This window comes from Pocillopora damicornis, chromosome 3 (genome assembly GCF_964200805.1).
Source record: "Pocillopora damicornis chromosome 3, jaPocDami1.2, whole genome shotgun sequence".
NCBI lineage: Eukaryota > Metazoa > Cnidaria > Anthozoa > Scleractinia > Pocilloporidae > Pocillopora > Pocillopora damicornis.
The window spans coordinates 16,491,438-16,508,813 of record NC_142672.1 but is presented as its reverse complement, the minus strand read 5'-3'; the positions used below and the strand labels follow the sequence as shown (position 1 = coordinate 16,508,813).

Sequence of the window (17,376 nt, the reverse complement as noted above, 5' to 3'; positions counted from 1 at the left end):
TGGAAAAAACTATGCCCTCTGTCTTTAATACCAGTACCATGGCCCAGTTTTCCCCAATAAACGGACCTCCCGGCTGGGGAATAATATACGGATGTATGATGTACATGTTATACTCTAGTCAAAAAGTATTATGCACAAACGCTGCGTTTTGATTTTTTAAATTATGATGAACGTTGATTTTTTTATTTCCTATGCAGGATAAAAGTAATTCATGGAGAATTTCATACTTTTTAACAAATTAGACACAGACGAAACAATTAAAAATTTGGCAAATTTTTGTTGCGGATAATCTTAAAATGATTTTAAACTTATAACATGAGGGTAATTTTGGGAAACTTTGAAATTTATAGAACAAATCTCTTGACAACATTCTGAAGTTTTTTTTTGTTTTTTTTGTTTTGTTTTGTTTTTTTTGTCCAATCCAGCAGTCCAGTCCGAATACTTCTCTTTCTGAAGTACCCGCTGCGCCGGGAATATGGTGGCGAAGTGATAGTAGTACTCATTCATTTATAGATATATATGTATAAATATATTTATTTTTAGAAGGAAAACTGTCTTACATTAGCGGTTGGAAATCAAGAAATACTGTACGATGGAGTACTTAGTAATCTGCTGCCAAAAGAGCCATGATCCAATACCCCTTCCAGATGGAGAGAGTGTATTACTTGGCAGAGGCCCTCTGACCCAAATTACAGACAAGAAATGCTCCAGAAATCAAGGTTAGTTTACTCCTTATCCAGTTTCATCTACCGAAATCACCGATGGATTGGTTAATTGATTACCAAATGTCAAAAAATATATCCTATAAAGCAATAAACGCCTTAATAATGACAAATAATGATTTCCTCTCGCGTATAGCTCTAGCACATAACATTCTTCCCTTCCCGGCCCGGTTACTCACGGACGTTTCATACTCAGCCGTCTCGTAGCCGCCTAGGACCATCCACAGTTTCGTTGTTTCTTACCAATACTTATAAATTATGTTTCCATGGTAAGTAGGTTTAAAGTAAGTTCGGTTTCTTTATAAAATAGAAATGTAATATCAGTGTTAAACAAGTTTTTTTTTCTGCATGTTGCGCGCGTTTTTATGCACGACCACCGAACGTAAGCCCCACCAGGTAAACTTTGGTTATTTATATACCATCATGAGTGAACTTACTTCACAACCAAATAATTTAATTTTCAAAGCTAAACCAATCTTGTTCTTTTTTTCTTAATTTTTTCTTAATGTTTAAATGAAATGAATGCTTTTGCTTTCTATTGTGAATCAATCACAGACGTCAAAGTTACCTTGCACTTGGCAAAAATCAAGTTGTTGTTTTTAAGAAGTTCGTGAGTATGCACAAGAAAAACTCTTCTTATATCTTTACTTGTTGGATTCTTTTTTGACTTGACATATGCAACTATTGACATCTGTTCATCCTCTTGCATGTGAAGTTTGTGGCAACTACAGGCCGGTTTTGTTGTCAAGCATTCTAAGCAAGATCCCAGAATCTGTGGTAAATGACACAATCCCATGTCACCTTTAACAGAACTACAGGACATTGACAGAACTATTACTAACACAACCTCACAGAAACATGGATGAAAGCACTCAACTCAGTTAAGCCTTTGTAAAGTTCAAAAAGGCCTTAGACAATGTTTCTCATTCCATCCTTTTAACGTGACTGGAGGATTAAGACTTTGATGTAGCAGGTCCACTACTCCACTGGATCAAAAGCTGTCTTAAGGGAGGAGCCAATTCATAATTGTAAATTGCACTAAGTCTGACACACTACTAGTCCAATACCATTATCCCCCCCTCCCCCGTAAGGATTGTTCTTAGGACCAACCTTTCTCTTCCTGTTTACAAATGACCTGCCATCTCATGTGATGGGAGAGTGGTTAAAGCAATATAGCACTGCTGAACAGAGCTCTAGACAAATTGCAATAGTGGTGCCTAAACAACAGACTCACGATCCATCCAGGCAAAAGTGAGGCCATGTTACTCTGTCAAGGAAATCCCCAAGATCCTCTTCCACCCATCACTTTAGGAAGTGTGGTAATTAGTTGGATAACCAAATTGAGACTGCTGAGAAAGACAGTAGATGACAAGCCAACCTGGCTTCCACACTTACTGGAGCTCAAGAAAATATTTGCTAATAAGTTAAACTTTCTCCATAAATCAAATTTCTTCTGACTAGCGTTTGCCTCCATCTCAATTGTTAAGTGACTCTGCCCTCATTGTTGTATGGTCTCGTCTTGTGGGGATGCTTCTGTAGCAGTGAAATACTTCAGCCTCTATCAGGGATCCACTGCAAAGCTGCTAGACTTATTTTTAAGCTTCCCTGTAATTTGGAGCTCATCAAGTACTAAAACAAGGAAAATGGTGGAACCTGTATTTTTACTGCAATCTGCAGTTTTTATAGGTATCCATAAAACCTACCAAAAGACTACAGACTATAACTGATCACATCATATCCAGACAGACTGTGTGACATATGTCACTAGTGCAAGATTCATTCATTATCCATCATGTGCTTTGACTGTGCTGCATGAAAGACTCCCTAGCACCCAAAGGTGCACTACTCTAGAACTGCTTGACAAGCAAACATTGTGAATTAGTCAGCTTCATCTGTTATGGGAGCCTTCGGCTGAAACTGAGATTGTTAGATAGTTTTAGGAATTTTAGATTCAAAGATTTTATCTACACAACACCCAGATAAAAAGTCCCACAAGCTTTACAGCTTTGATATTTATTGTTTTAAAGTGAAGGATTTGATTTGATGTGGATTGATTTGAGGTTTTCTGAGCAATCCTCTGGGTTTCGATTGTCACTGAATGAGATGGATATGAATCAACCAGCAAATCGTTCAATTTTGGGTATGAACTGACTGAGTACAAATGTCTATTGTTACAAACATGACTGGATGCCCCCTGCCCCTGTTAATTTTTAAACCAAACTTTTCATGTACATCCATACCTTGATATATGCATAGCTGAGAGCATGAGCTGATTCTAAAATGACTTGATAGACACAACTTGTGGACAAGTAATCAGACTATTGACATAAAGGGGGGTAAGTTTGTAAAGAAACTGTGGTGCTGTGTTGGTGGGAGAGTATAACAGGGTACTTTAGTATTATCAACTGAGTTGATAATGTAAATTGGCCACCAATTTTCAAAGCTGACATTTTGAGCATTTGGCCCTTGTCAGAAAGAAGGGCTAACACTCAAAATGTCAGCTTTTAAACTCTGTATGTTGGCCTATTTATGTTGTCAACTCTGTTGATAATACTAAGTTACCAGAGTATTGACATAATTTGACATGTGATTGCCCAAAGGCTCAGAATATTTTCAAACCTTTATGAGGGAGACCTACAGTACTTCAATTTTACTTGAGTGTGCCTTCTTATAGTGAATTAACGAAGTACAAAAACTTAACAGATTTCTTTGCAATTTGGCTTGAAGACTCCCACAATACCAACCAAAGAAATCATTTCCATTTTTCGTAATTGAGCTCTCAGGATGGCTTCTGATGTACCACAAATGGCTAAAATTTTTGAAAACAAATTTGACAGGAAAATTGCAAACTAACCGTAGGAATGTCGAAAAATCCCAACATGGTTTCAAAGACCAGTCCCTCAGGATTGAAAATGTGTGGAAGTTTTGTTTGTGAGGTCTCTTTGATAACCTGATTATTAATTCCCCAATTTCTTATGAACCACTAGGGATTTTTAAAATGCTATCTAGAATGGGACATTATTATGGCCTTTGCAATGCCATATGCATGGTACCTCTATGGTGCCAAAATTGAGTGATCAAGTTTGTTTGAATTTGCAGTTCAGCTCACAGCAAATTATGTAAAAAAGGAAGTGCTTGTTACTCAGGTAATTAGATTCAATTTTTTTATACTGACATTTGGGTTTAATTGAGAAGTGAAGTCCTATTCAGGTTTTCCTGTGTTAACCCTTAACTCCTAGAAGTGATCAAACTTCTACCTATAATATCCATACATTATCCAGCAAACAGCAAACAAGAATACCCAAACTCACCAGCTAGAAGTTGTTATCTTGATCTAATACCAAATTCTCCTAACTTCTTTACAAAGAATTGTGTTAAAGCTGGAGGGGAGAATTAACAAGCAGATCTTGGAAGTTTAAGGGTTAATTTGGTTTATTATAGTGACACACATATCTGCTGTAGATTTGTTGTTGAAATTTTTTTCAAAATTTTTTTAATGCATTTAATTACCATGCCTGCAGTTTGTTACCTGAAAAATTCTTTCTTCTGTTCACCTCAATTGGTGGTCTGTTAAGGTTCTCAGATGTCCTTTTCACCAATAACATGTTGTATGTCACAAAATTTAATTGCTGGTGTGTAAGACAACAGAGATTAAAATGCATCAAGTACTATATATATTTATTGAAAGCTTTTTATCAGGATTTGGAAGTCTTTGAAGTGACATCTGAGTTGAAGTAGAATATATTTGGTTGGTCATGTTTGGTGTAATATCTTAGTTTATTTATTTTGTGTCTTCCTATTGTTTTTTCTGTTTATCATTGAATGCATTTATGTATTCATTAATCTATGAAGTTTTAATTTCAAGATTAATAAAACTTTTTGCAAATCAGCTGGGTAACAATTCAAGTTCTGTTGGAGGAGTGAGTCTTAACAAAGGAGACTCAACATCTCTTGGTCCTGGAGGAACTTTCTGTCTTCTTGGAGACAAGTACTCTCACTTCATCTATTTCAGTCAACTTCAACCATCTGAAAGAGATAAAAATGATGATGAACCTAAAGCCAAGAAAGCTTGTTTTGATACTTTAAGTGATTCAGATGATAATCTCACATCTGAAGACCTAGAGGACATACGTCGTGAATTTGGCCAAGAGATGGTGGAAAAGATACGACCACAAAACAACAAAAAAGTTGATCTTTCAAAAGGGGATCTAGATTCTTGTAATTTGAGGGAGTCATGGAAGGATATTGGAGGGGAGCTAATTGTTTTTACCTGTAGAGGGATGGAAGCAAGTTCTAAGGTATTATAATTGTTAAATTAGGAACCTTCATTGCTTATGTTTTGCAATGATTTGTTGTGATGATGTTACCTGCAACTTCAGTGTGCTTAGACAAACACTGAGTATTCCTTGGCTGCAGTTAGCACCTTTAAATTTAATTTTTAAAAGTTTGGCCAGATTATGCACTTGCCAGTCTGTTCCAGTCTTTATGACTAGACTAAAATACTTTTTAAGCTACAAGGTATTAGCAGGCTAATAGTTTAATGTGTTTTAAAATAATAAGTTCTTGTCTGTTAGGCTGTTTTTAACCTTCAACAAAGCTCCCAGTGAGGTTTAAAAAAAAAAAAGCAGCTGCAAATTGATTAAGCTGAAAACTATTTGCAACCTTATAATTGTAGTTCTGTTCCTTTGTGAATTGTTATTTTCCTCTAGGGTAGAGCAGGATGCTGAGCATTTCCCTTACACTCTTGGTTGGCTAGGGAAGGGAAAGGGTGGTAATTGCAAAAAAAGGGTTTTAATGCTTGGTCTTTAAGAGTGATGATGCCTGTGCCAAAAAATCACAGATATTCACCCCTCCCCTCCTTCAGTCTGCCTTGGCTCATCAAATCTTTCAAGCATATTTTTAATGTCTACAAAAAATGAATTTCCTGATACTTAATAAAGACAGCTTCTTTTGCAGATTGCTGGTTTTGACTTGGATGGAACACTTATCACCACTCAGTCTGGGAAGGTGTTTCCTACCTCAATAACAGATTGGCAGTGAGTTCAATTGGAGATAAATTAGAACCTAGCCCACATTAGTGTCTTTCTATATTCATAATAAGTGCCTAAATGTATTGCATTAACTGTATCTTTGTGTAAACTATTTCCCACATTTCAAATATTCAACATAATTACATTTACCAGAAATATATTGAATCTGCACATGGTCAAAATGACTTCAAAATCTGCCTTTCAGCTTAGCCATCTAAATACTATCAAAAAAAGCTTGCAGTCAAGTAGGGAATTTTCTACTTATTGTTGGTCAGACACAAGTCAATTTATTATCCATTTGACTCTTAAGAGCAACTAGCATCTAAAAATAAATAACCCCCCCAATCACACATTAAGGTCACAAGATGATTTTTGGTTAAGCCTTAATAACTGGTTAATAAAAGCTGTTTTATTGTTTAGAAACCCTTCTTTAGTTATTTATTTACTCTGTTCTGTCTAGAATACTATGTCCAGAAGTTGTTCCAAAACTGAAAGATCTTTGGCATAATGGATACAAGGCTTGTATTATCATTTTTTCCTTTCAACTAAATTGGTTAACAACTTAAACAGGTTTGGCCATTTGACAGTATGTTTTTCATGTATCATGCTGGAACCTTTGCAAAATTTATTTTTGTTATTTGTTTGTAATTTAATTTCTCCAATTTATTCCATTTCCTTAACAGGTTGTCATTTTTACAAACCAGGTATAGTTGAAAACTTGTATTTTTTCCCCTCAGTGTTCAAAATTGTCTAATCAGTGGAGATGTAAGCTATTATGTCATATGTCTTGTGCATAAGTTTACCAATGCTTTTCATGACATTGTCTCTTCCATTCCATGTAACAACAGTAAGAGCAGAATTATGGTTTACTCTGACAAAGGATCTTTTTCATTGTTAATTTACGTGAAAAGCTAGTTAATTGATTGACCTATGGAATAGTTTTTGTTGAAAGTAATCAGTTTTTAAGAAAAGGTTTATATCAGTTTGTTGTAATGAATCAATAACTTCATGATTTATGTCATTTTAAATGCCAAAGATTTTCCTGAGTTAAGAGAGGTGGATTATGTTTGTTCCATTGTTGATCATGGCAGTTAGAAAGTCACATTTAATGATCAGCAGCAAACAGATTGTACTGCTGGTCAAATAGCTTGTTTTGATAATTCTCTCTCTTTTTTAGATTCTCTCATATGGGTTGTTTCATTCTGGGGTTTTACAACACTAAGTCCTCTGTTTTTCTACCAGCTTGGCATTTCCAAAAAGCAGTTAAAGGTAGCAGACTTTAAGTCTAAGATTGAGCAGATCATTAATTACCTCAAAGTACCTGTGCAGGTGAGATAAATTATACTCATGCCCTTGATCTTTCTGATTACTACTTATATTTTATGGTGGGTATTGATAACTGGTTATTAATATAAATCTAGACTACAGTGTGAGCATTTAAAGAGAGTGGGGACTGGCTTCTAGTTTATTCAAGCTTAAACAATACTGCTTAAGGAGGTCGATTTGCAAGACACTTCAAAATATATCACAAGTGGCCATGAAAGGAGATATTGTCAAAATTGACTTGATTTGACAAAAATTGAATGACTTGTCACAGTTGATGTTGACCTGTCATACCAGAAGTCGATTTGTAAGGCACTTAATTAGAAAATATTCTGCGAGTAACTAGGGAGGGGGTTGGAGATGTTGACGAATCAACTTGATTTGACTCGGATTGAATGACTCATCACAATTGATGTTGACCTGACATACTGGAAGTTGATTTGTAATAAATTGACTTCCGGTGACATGGATCAACTTTGCTAATGACAAGTTGAGTCTACCTATGTGAGTTGTGTCAATTCATAAACATTGAATACCCCAATTTAATGCTTACTTCTGTGAATCAACTTCTGGTGATGGATCAACTTTACTAATGATGAGTTGAGTCGGTCCTTGTGATTCGTCAACATTGAATACCCCAATTTAACGCTAAAGTATGTATTGTCTTCTTTTGTGGATTGACATCCGATTAGATGCATCAACTTTACTAATGACAAGTCAAGTCGACCCATGTAAATCATGTTGATTCGTCAACACTGAATACCCCAATTTAACACTTAGGTATGAATTGTCTTCATGTGCAAATCGACTCATGGTTAGATGGATCGACTTAACTAATGATGAGTTGTGTTGACCCATACAAATTGTGTGGATTCATCAACATTTATTATGCCCCTGTTTAATGCTCTAGGAGGGAAGAAGGTTCATTTTTATATTTATAATATTCTGATAATGAACTTCCAGCCATTTCACCCTTTAAGAACATGGAAGGTTCATGTAGTCATATTCTCTTTTCATGCTACCCATTTTCACACATTGCTTAGACCCCCGACTTCCAGTATGTTTATGCACTATTCGACTTCTGGTATACCATGCTACTCATTTTCACACATTGCTTGCCACCCTCCACTTTCGGTATGTTAATGTACAATTCAACTTTCACTGTATCGATTTGTCAACGACTGTAGATGAATCATAGCACTTTGGGTGTATTGGACATGTATGGAAATTAGATGGCACTTGTCATATAGTCTTCCTTTTCTTGAGACAGGACATGTACTTCCCTGAAAGAGCACCTGGAACTCAACTTCACTTGCATTTGATTTTTGATCTTTATACATGTAGGTTTTAATTGCAACAGGAAATAGTGTCTACCGCAAGCCGCTCACTGGAATGTGGAAGCACTTAATCACACAGGTATTACTTGTGGTAAACATTGTCAATATTTTCCCAAAAATATTGATATTTGCATGCATTAAGCAAGGCCCATGCATGCAATTCATCCAAATTTACTAAATTTTGTTTAATTATTGTAGTAAGTAATCACAAAATTCACTACATTTCCTTAAGCATGACCATTTTTGGTGTAAGTGTTTCTTTTAGTTATCAAATCTACATTGTCTTCCCAACCATTCCACTGGTGAAGAAATGGGAAACTGGAAGTGAGAGTCACGAGCCTCCCTTATTAGGTTTGCCTCCCAGTCCCCAACATCATTACAAATTTCATTTGATGTAATTGACCCTTCTTTCTATCATGCAATCACCTTGTGAGCTTTTTCTCTCCTGGAGCAAGAGTCTTTGTTTTTCATTTCCCTTGCAGCTTCGCAACTGGCCCAAGCACTTTTTAACATAAACGCCAGCTTTGCACACTAGTTATTATGATCTTGCAAAATGGCCTATGTATTACACAAGAAATCCCCAAACAAGCTTGAGTTATTCCTTTGTTTATTAGTTTCATGTTGTATACCAAAAATGTGTAACAAAGGAACACCCTAAGAATTACATCAATAGAAATATCTATTGGATATTATTAATTTACTATTTTTCCTCCCAATAAAAACCTCACTACAATGTTTTCACCTACTCACTCACCATATTATCACATCCAGTGGTAGTTTATCTCTTACTAGGTGTATTCTCTTATGTGGGGAGGTACTTGAGGCTTTTTCAATTTCAATGTTTGGTTCGCTTGTCTCTCCATGAATCATTAAGGGTACTTAACTAAGAAAAACAGACATTTATCTTTGTACTAGGCCAATGATGATGTTACTGTAGATGAAAAGGACAGTTTCTTTGTTGGTGGTAAGAGATCTACTGATGTCATAAACAGATTTGGACATTTATGAATTCAATGTGTTTTCCTTTAACATCAAGTAATATAGTATACCATGCACAAGATACTTATCTGAAGAAATTAGTTGCAATATGACATGACAGACTGACTTCAGTACCCAATGACCCATCAGAACATATCCCTCTTTCTTTTCATCCTAGAGTCCCTTATTTGATTATACCAGTAAAAGGAAAAACCTTTAAGTTATACAACCAAAGCTAGGGAGACCAACTTGAAATCACATTTCTTGTATCTTAGATGCAGCTGGGCGACCAGCTGGCTGGGAGCCAGGAAAGAAGAAGGATTTCTCTTGCAATGATAGATTGGTGACTGGCTTTATTTTTTTTTATATCAGTTAGCTCTGTAAAACTGTATTTATTTTGTCACAGATGTACACAAGGGGACTTCTTTAACACTGGATGAAATAAACAGCAAAAATTTAGTTTGTGAAACATTATTATATTTTTAGTTAGCTACAGGTGATATTAAAGAAAGAGGTTATTCATTTTGTCATAGGGGTGGGACAAAAAAAATCTAAGTCCACTATGAGGAAGTGAACCCAGACCTTCTGATTACATGTGCCAAAGCTCTGTATTTCTTATGTGCAATTCTCCTGGCAATCTATTTCAAACTTCATCATCCTTAATAACTTTGTGGTATTTGGGTGTCTGTCCTTAGGTTGGGAGGTTTTTGGTTTGGGGGCACCAATAAATTTTAATCAATTTTAGGAAAGGGCTCAATAGAGAGAATGTGGCATTAAGCAAAACTTAGAGGAGGAAATAAACAATCAAGGAAAGAGACAAATGATTAAATTTCATCATTTGATCCTTAATAATGGTGATATTGATTGCCTACACTTGTTTTACAATAATTTTCTTAATACCTGAAGAGAGTGCATGTCTACTCAGGTGACAGATAATAGCTGTTTTCCTACAAATGACTTCTGCAACATTTTTCATTGACTTTTTAATAAAATTTTTAAAAATTAAGTTTGCAGAAAACATTGGAACAGAGTTCCACACTCCAGAAGAATTCTTCCTAAAGTATAAGCCATCACCATTTGAATGGCCAAAATTTCTACCGGTATGTATTCTAGAGGGCTTTATGTTCAAAGGTATTTTAAAGAATGTAATATATAGAGGAGATGAGGGCACATGCATAAACTGCAGGGTCTGAAATTGCAACCAACTGGTTTCCAATACAACTGGAAATTGAGTGTTGGCAACAAGATTTTAAGTTTTGGTAGGTCGGACCATACCAAACCTAATTTGTTAAGGACACAGACATTGTACCCTCCCATAAAAAAAAACACTGAATTTCAGACCCAGCTTCCCATTTGATTGTATTTAATAGTTTTTCATTTGCAAACTTTGCTTGGGAATGAGTTTAGAATTAAACACCTGTGATGGTATGACCCTACCTCCATAACACACATCATATTGTATGTTATCTTCAGAAAAATCTAGATGCTAATGGATCTTTATTAAATCCATCAAATGCAAAGTTGAAGTCAGAAGGTCAAGAGGTACTGAAAAATGTAGAAAATTGACTCTTCTAGAGGTGGGCAGTATTGTTCACTCTTATAAATATGTAGCCTCATTATGACTTGTTAAATCATTTTTAGCCCACCCTTCTGATAAATAACTATTCTGATTTACGTCAACGTAGCTTTATAAGAGTTACTTAACATCCTTTGGCAACGTTATATTCAACAGATACATAGCTTATAGTAGCAACTTTTCCTCCTTACAATTTTCTCCTTTTGTGTGGCAAATGTGTCACAATTGGCTAATATTTTACATATTCGAGTTAATCCCCATAATTGATCAACTGCAAATTGAAACCACGCAAAAGACAGTATTTTTAAGACTTTATCAAAGAACCCATCAGAAATAACTGACTTGCATTTGTCTTGTTACAGCTAATTGTTATGGTCGGATATCCCGCATGTAAGTAAATTGAGGTGAACAGGAAGGTCAGACTTGTCTTTAAACATAACCATTTGTAGAGCCTAACGGACTTCTTTACTTGTAGAGTTGCTCGTAACTATTTCCAAGACAAGCGACTAAAAGTACACACTTCTCTCCATTTAATTTTGCTCATCTGCATTCCTTTCTGTTTTAAATGTAACACAATGGAACTTTCCGTTCAATGTACACTCTTGGCATTAGGAAAAGTCTCTTTTGAAAAGAGGTGCCTCTTCAGTGTAGATAGTATGTGACTGTTACTATGTTTCTAATAATTTTTGTTGGGCAAAATATGATCTTGTTTCTGTTACTCATTTGATACCATTGACAATAGCTTGCAATTGCTTTTTCCCACGGAGTAGTCATAACCAAGTCGGACTTGATGTTTGTTTTGCGAACAGGTTCATAATTTATTACGAATTCTGATTTCCCAGTTTCACCACGAGAATGCTCTGTGGTTCGTTAAATTCGTCATAACTAGGTGAAATGTGAGCGTTAAATCAATCTCTACCCTAATTTTCTGTTTAGAAACTAGTAACAAATACAAAACAACGTTTTCTGTTCTATTCTTCATTCAGCTGGGAAAACCACCTTTGTTCAAGATTATCTTCTACCGCTGGGTTACGTCCAAATAAACAGGGTAAGACATTAGCGCTAGCTTCATGTCTTTCACTAAAATGGTTCGATATAAAGCGCTGCTATTTCGCGGTTTCTTTGGCATGCTAAGAGATTGTCATTGAAAGCTCTTTCGTCATTCCTTGAATGTGTGCCAGACATTTGATGATTAACAGGTATGGAAAGAAAAGTGAAAGGGCAAAATTCTCGCCTTTCCTTTGAGGTGATAGAAAGCAATGGATCAGATCCACCAGCATCCTTTCCACGAAGAGATGGAAAGAGCAACTCCTAGCCTCTTACTGGTATATGTAATTCAAGACCTTGTTAGTTTACTTTAGCCAAGGTAATACATCACAATATGATAGTAGGTAACGTGATTATCTTTGTTCTATAGGATATCCTTGGTACATGGCAGAAGTGTGTTTCTGCTTGCAAGGATGCATTGTTATCGGGTAAAAGAGTAGTAGTGGACAACACAAGTCCAACAAGGGAAGCAAGAAAGAGGTACTGGTCACCGCTTTTAATCACTCCGACGTGTGTGCCCTGCAGTCTACAACTTTGCCTCTTAAAATATTTTCTAAAATTATAATTTTTATGAAGAAAACTTTACTATATGCAGAACTACTTACATCTCGTTGTAATGGTTTGTGAAAGATCGTCAGTAGACGGAACCGATAAAATTGTTATTATGATTATTACTTTTATTATAATTACTTTGAGGTAACAAGACTTGCTTTTTTTTAAGCCCTTAAAATGTGTATTTCTTCACTTGTGCACGTGATGGATAGTGTTGGCATGAACAGTGTACCTTGGTTTAAATGCGATGACAAAATTTTGTTTCGTCACCAAATGGCGTTGTTGTGATAAGTGTCCTATTGAATACGAGTTCAGTAATTGCACTCTAGTGGGTAACTGTTCGACTTTAAGCAGCCTTTGAGATTTGGTTACTTCTACAAAAATCTATGTTAAAAAGTTTTTAAAACGTTTCATTTTACATGTCAACAAATTGAAAGAAAGTGACATAAAATTAACAGTGTAGCGTTTAAGGAAATCTCTTTTCAAAGCAAACTATTAAAATTATTTCGACAAAGTGCGGCATTTAACCTTTTTTGCAATGAAATAACTCGTAAACTTGAAGGAAGCTAATCCGTTGGCTATTAAAAATAACCATGAAATGCTTTGAATATTTATGTTCTGCTCCCGTATTGTTTGTACCTAATACACATTTGCATAATAAATGATGAAGTTGTACGAGACCCATAGCTATTTATCATGTCTTTCCTCAAGTCTGCCGATGGGTTATCAAGAGTCCGATCATATCTTGTGTTGCTTTTCATTAATTTCAGATACCTTGACTGTGCAAAACAAGCCAGGATAAGTGCTCGGTGTTTCTTATTTGACGTGACCTTTGAACACGCTCAACATAACAATATGGCAAGTAGAGTCTGCCATTAATCTTCTGACGGAGGCCAACCAACTTTACACGCATTTTTCTCTCCTTACGATGTAAAGTACAAAACAAACAACGGTTGTACAAAAGATGTGTTTATTCCTTCGCTCAATATTAGTACCTCTAATAAACTAAATTGCTTGGCATGGAAACCTACATAATGTATTTTTACTTTTTTTTAAATTTGTTTTAGATCCGTGAAATGACGAACAAAGACAGCACATACAAGCACGTTGGACACTTGGCTTTTGTGAAATACAAGTGAGTCCTTTAAACTGTTGAAAACACCTTTGACGCTTCATTAGAGGGGTGAACAGACTCATTTTGAAACTAGAAAGTGTACATAGTATCATACCAACTTGTGTCTATCATCTTTCTCTTCAATACGACTTCAATTCAACATCTCGGACCCCTGAAAACAAAAATAAAACACTGAAGTCCTTAAAAAAGGAAACGAAGACCCAAAACACGAACACGAAATCCCCAGAACACGAACACGAAGATCTCAAAACACGAACACGAAGACCCCAAAACACGAACACGAAAACACTAGAACACGAACGCGAAGACCCCAAAACACGAAAACCACGGTTCAACAACAGCAAAATGGATGCTCCAAAAACTGTCGAGCGAGTCAATTATTGAAACATGTTTTGACAGCGCTGTGTTTTCCTGCTTGTGAAACACAGATGTGGAAAATGTTGCATGAGTTTTATTCTTCCGCGATGAATGTCTGCTGATTGGCAGGGGGCGGCTTTACATTTCCAATAAATTTTTCGACAGTGAAAGACGTAATTGGCGGCTCACCATGGCTCGAAAATGGTAATACATGTAAACGAAAACCGCCACAAGCTTTCACTGTCCGAAAGAGTAATAATAACCATTATTTTCTCTTGTTGCGATGCAACCCATCACTTTCTAGAAGGCGAATTTTTTAGTGAATTCAAAGGAAAGTGAATCTACAATACTGTTAACGGAAGTTCGTTTACCTGCGTTGATTACCCATACCGCTGATTACCTGTGGAAAGTGATTAGCATCTGAAATGTTTCTATTTTGAGGTCAAATAACACTGGTGTGCAATATACTTCATGAGAGGTTATTACAACTTCCGCATGTTTGATGTTCTTTTTTTTAAAGCAAAATCGCGTCAAAACCGATCATAACTTTCAAACGCGTGCAAAATTTTACAAAGGCCAACATTGAGGAACCCCGTTGTGGGGTCTTCGCTCTCCAATCTTCGTACTTGGGGTATTTATTTTCTTCCTCGAAATCGAACCTGTTTTCGTTTCGGAACATTTTCTTTAAATTTTTGACCTTGATAATTTGTACGTGACTTTCGCGGACTACTAAATTTGAACTTGTGGGGCTCACTTCCTCCTGTGGCGTAGATTTTTCTTGCATCTCCCTCATTACTAATGAATAGCATCGTTCGTTTGATAAGAGTTTTAAACGTGCTAGGACTAAAAGTCTGTTCCTATATCTTCCTACACCTATGTTTCACGATGAAATTTGCGTCCTTCTATTTACAGGTCTTCGTACGAAGAACCACGTTGCGAAGAAGGCTTTGAAGAGATTGTTAAAGTAAACTTTGTACCAAGGTTTAAAGACGATCGCGTGAAAGAATTGTACATGCAGTTTCATAACTGAGTTTCAAGTCAAAGTGACCAGGGAGAGTCACATAATTCAAAAACTGAGTGCGTGGCTAGCATGTAGGGTTGAGTACGCATACCTAGCGAATCATCTCAGCAGCGCACTTTTACCTATGACTTTTCTGTCAACACGTGGACCTTTCAGTGGTTGCAAGAGATTACAAACTGATCTCTTGGTGGTAGTTCATGGCGTATTTCTAACGACTTTCGGCTGATTTCCCTGGATTTTCACTGTTTTTCCTTTTGGTAAAAATCACCAGGCGAAAAAGGGAAGTAAAGGTTACTTTATCAAAACAGCTTATAATCGTTAATGATCGTTCTAGTGATTCGTAACAAGTTTCTAAATTGTCGAAATAATGAAAGATGCGTTAGCGTCTGCGAAGAAAAATATTACAGAGAGAAAATATTGACACAAACATAGCCGACCAGCTGATCTGAAATGAAGCTACGATGGGTTCGCATCCCCAGTTCATCTATGGCTAACAGTTTTCAGGCTGTTGCTGTCGTTTTTCTTTTCGTATACCTGTCAACTTTCGTGATGTGCTAACGAGCCTAGTAAACACCCTTTGCGTTAGGGACAAGGGTGCTTGCTCTTCTTGCTAATTCAGTTAATAACGACAACACGGTCCGATTCAATTTTAACAGTTAGGTCTAAGATAGCGAAGATCAGCCGCTGAAAGAGGCTTAAATTTGATATTCGTGGATCGTGTAAAGGATCCAATCGTATCTATTGCCCATACTAGTGGAGAAGAACTTTCTGGTTTTTAAGTTTCTTTGAGAAATCTTCCATTAGGAAATTTAGGAAGAAAATCAAATCAATCACATGTAGTGCAGGACGGTTTAACGTGTAGAAACTATCTTTGGCAAGTCAGATGGGAAAGGCAATTACGATACAAATTTTGGCTGATAAGGTGAGGACGATCTTGTTGGATTGTTGGGTTTAATTAGCTTGAGTAATTAGCGCAAACGGGAGGCACGAGGAGTCCGATCAGCAACTTTTATTAACTCTGCCTAAAGACTCTTAATGGCTCTTCATCGGAAGGACTAAATCTCCGTGTCTCTACTTTAGCCTTATGGCTACCGTTTCGTTTCCGATTCACGTGACATTTCCTAAGGGATTTTTCTTTTGCGCTTGCAGTTTGTAGTTGGCGTCGAATATGACAGCCCTGAGTGCACCCTCCTAAATATCCCATCGGTAGGCATGCCTGTGCTCACGGGACATGACGTTGGCAGAGTAAATATATTTTTAACCCACAATAACATAAGGAATTCGAAATATACAAAGTACTTAAAAAACTCTTAATCCTCGAGAACTAAAAGCTTAGCAAAACTTCCTGTGAAGGACTCGAAGTAAGGTCAATGACAGATCACTCAAAAGGTAAAAATAAATGTGTGGTCTTGCAGCACAGAACAAACCAAGGCTCACAAGACCCGCATAAGGATTTAAAGATAATTTAACAGGCCTAAACAATTTCCAAACACTTAGCCAGAACATTCCTAATTTCGTAGTTCCCAAGTACCTCTAATTTTCGTAGTTTATACCAATTTACAGGCAAATAATGTACATTGGTACGGGGAAATTTCAGTTAAAAATCAGACTGGTAACAGGCTGTTTTGAAGCTCGATATTTCAGCATTTCAAAATTCGAAACGAGAGAAACGTTGTGTATTTATCGTCTTTTATATATTTCTCGTTTTTATTTATTCGTTCTTTATTTATTTGTCTGTAAACGTGTCAAGTTCGACTTTTGAACCGGGCATTACGCAGGTAATAATGAAATTAGTGCTCAAGGCTATGGGCTCTTCTTTTCTTAGTTCCGATTCATTTACATCTTATCGGAAACTGTGGAAACTAATGTGAGAAGTGTGCTGTCGATATTTGCTTCGTAGTGAGACTCAAAATCAAATAATTCCAGAAGTCGTAATCCTGATCGCACTCCTCATACCAAACGAGAAATCCACAATTTTTGAATTCGCCACGTTCTTCCATGTGTACGATCAGTTTAGCTGAAATCACCCATTTTTCTTTTCATGGTAAACATATTAGCAACAAATATGTTTTGACGTACTTCACCAAGTACATTTGGGTCACAAAGTCGGGGGAACTAGCTGCGGACCGCACCACGCTCAGTGAAAGGCTCCAAGGACTCTCAAACTGTCCTAAACTGTATTTCTGTAATCTCTCGGTTCTGTTATACACAACTGATTAATTCTGCTTACATCTAGTTTTACTTCATTCTATGTAACTCTGGTTAATATCTTAGACACCACACTTTCATTCTCACAGA

The 17,376-nt window shown here is 36.4% G+C and overlaps 1 protein-coding gene across 1 annotated transcript; it reads left to right on the top strand.

Annotated features, from left to right (window-relative positions):
- The first annotated feature begins 450 nt into the window (after positions 1-450).
- Positions 451-15,384, top strand: LOC113664706 (bifunctional polynucleotide phosphatase/kinase). Its single transcript, XM_089198804.1, has 18 exons — positions 451-719; positions 3,822-3,868; positions 4,613-5,020; positions 5,679-5,758; positions 6,213-6,270; positions 6,436-6,456; positions 6,995-7,081; positions 8,420-8,491; positions 9,328-9,376; positions 9,666-9,733; positions 10,398-10,490; positions 10,864-10,932; positions 11,329-11,356; positions 11,953-12,014; positions 12,384-12,493; positions 13,336-13,423; positions 13,633-13,700; positions 14,970-15,384. The coding sequence occupies exons 1-18, from the start codon at positions 593-595 to the stop codon at positions 15,085-15,087; spliced, it is 1,653 nt and encodes a 550-aa protein (XP_089054930.1). The 5' UTR covers positions 451-592; the 3' UTR covers positions 15,088-15,384.
- Positions 15,385-17,376: the final 1,992 nt, after the last annotated feature.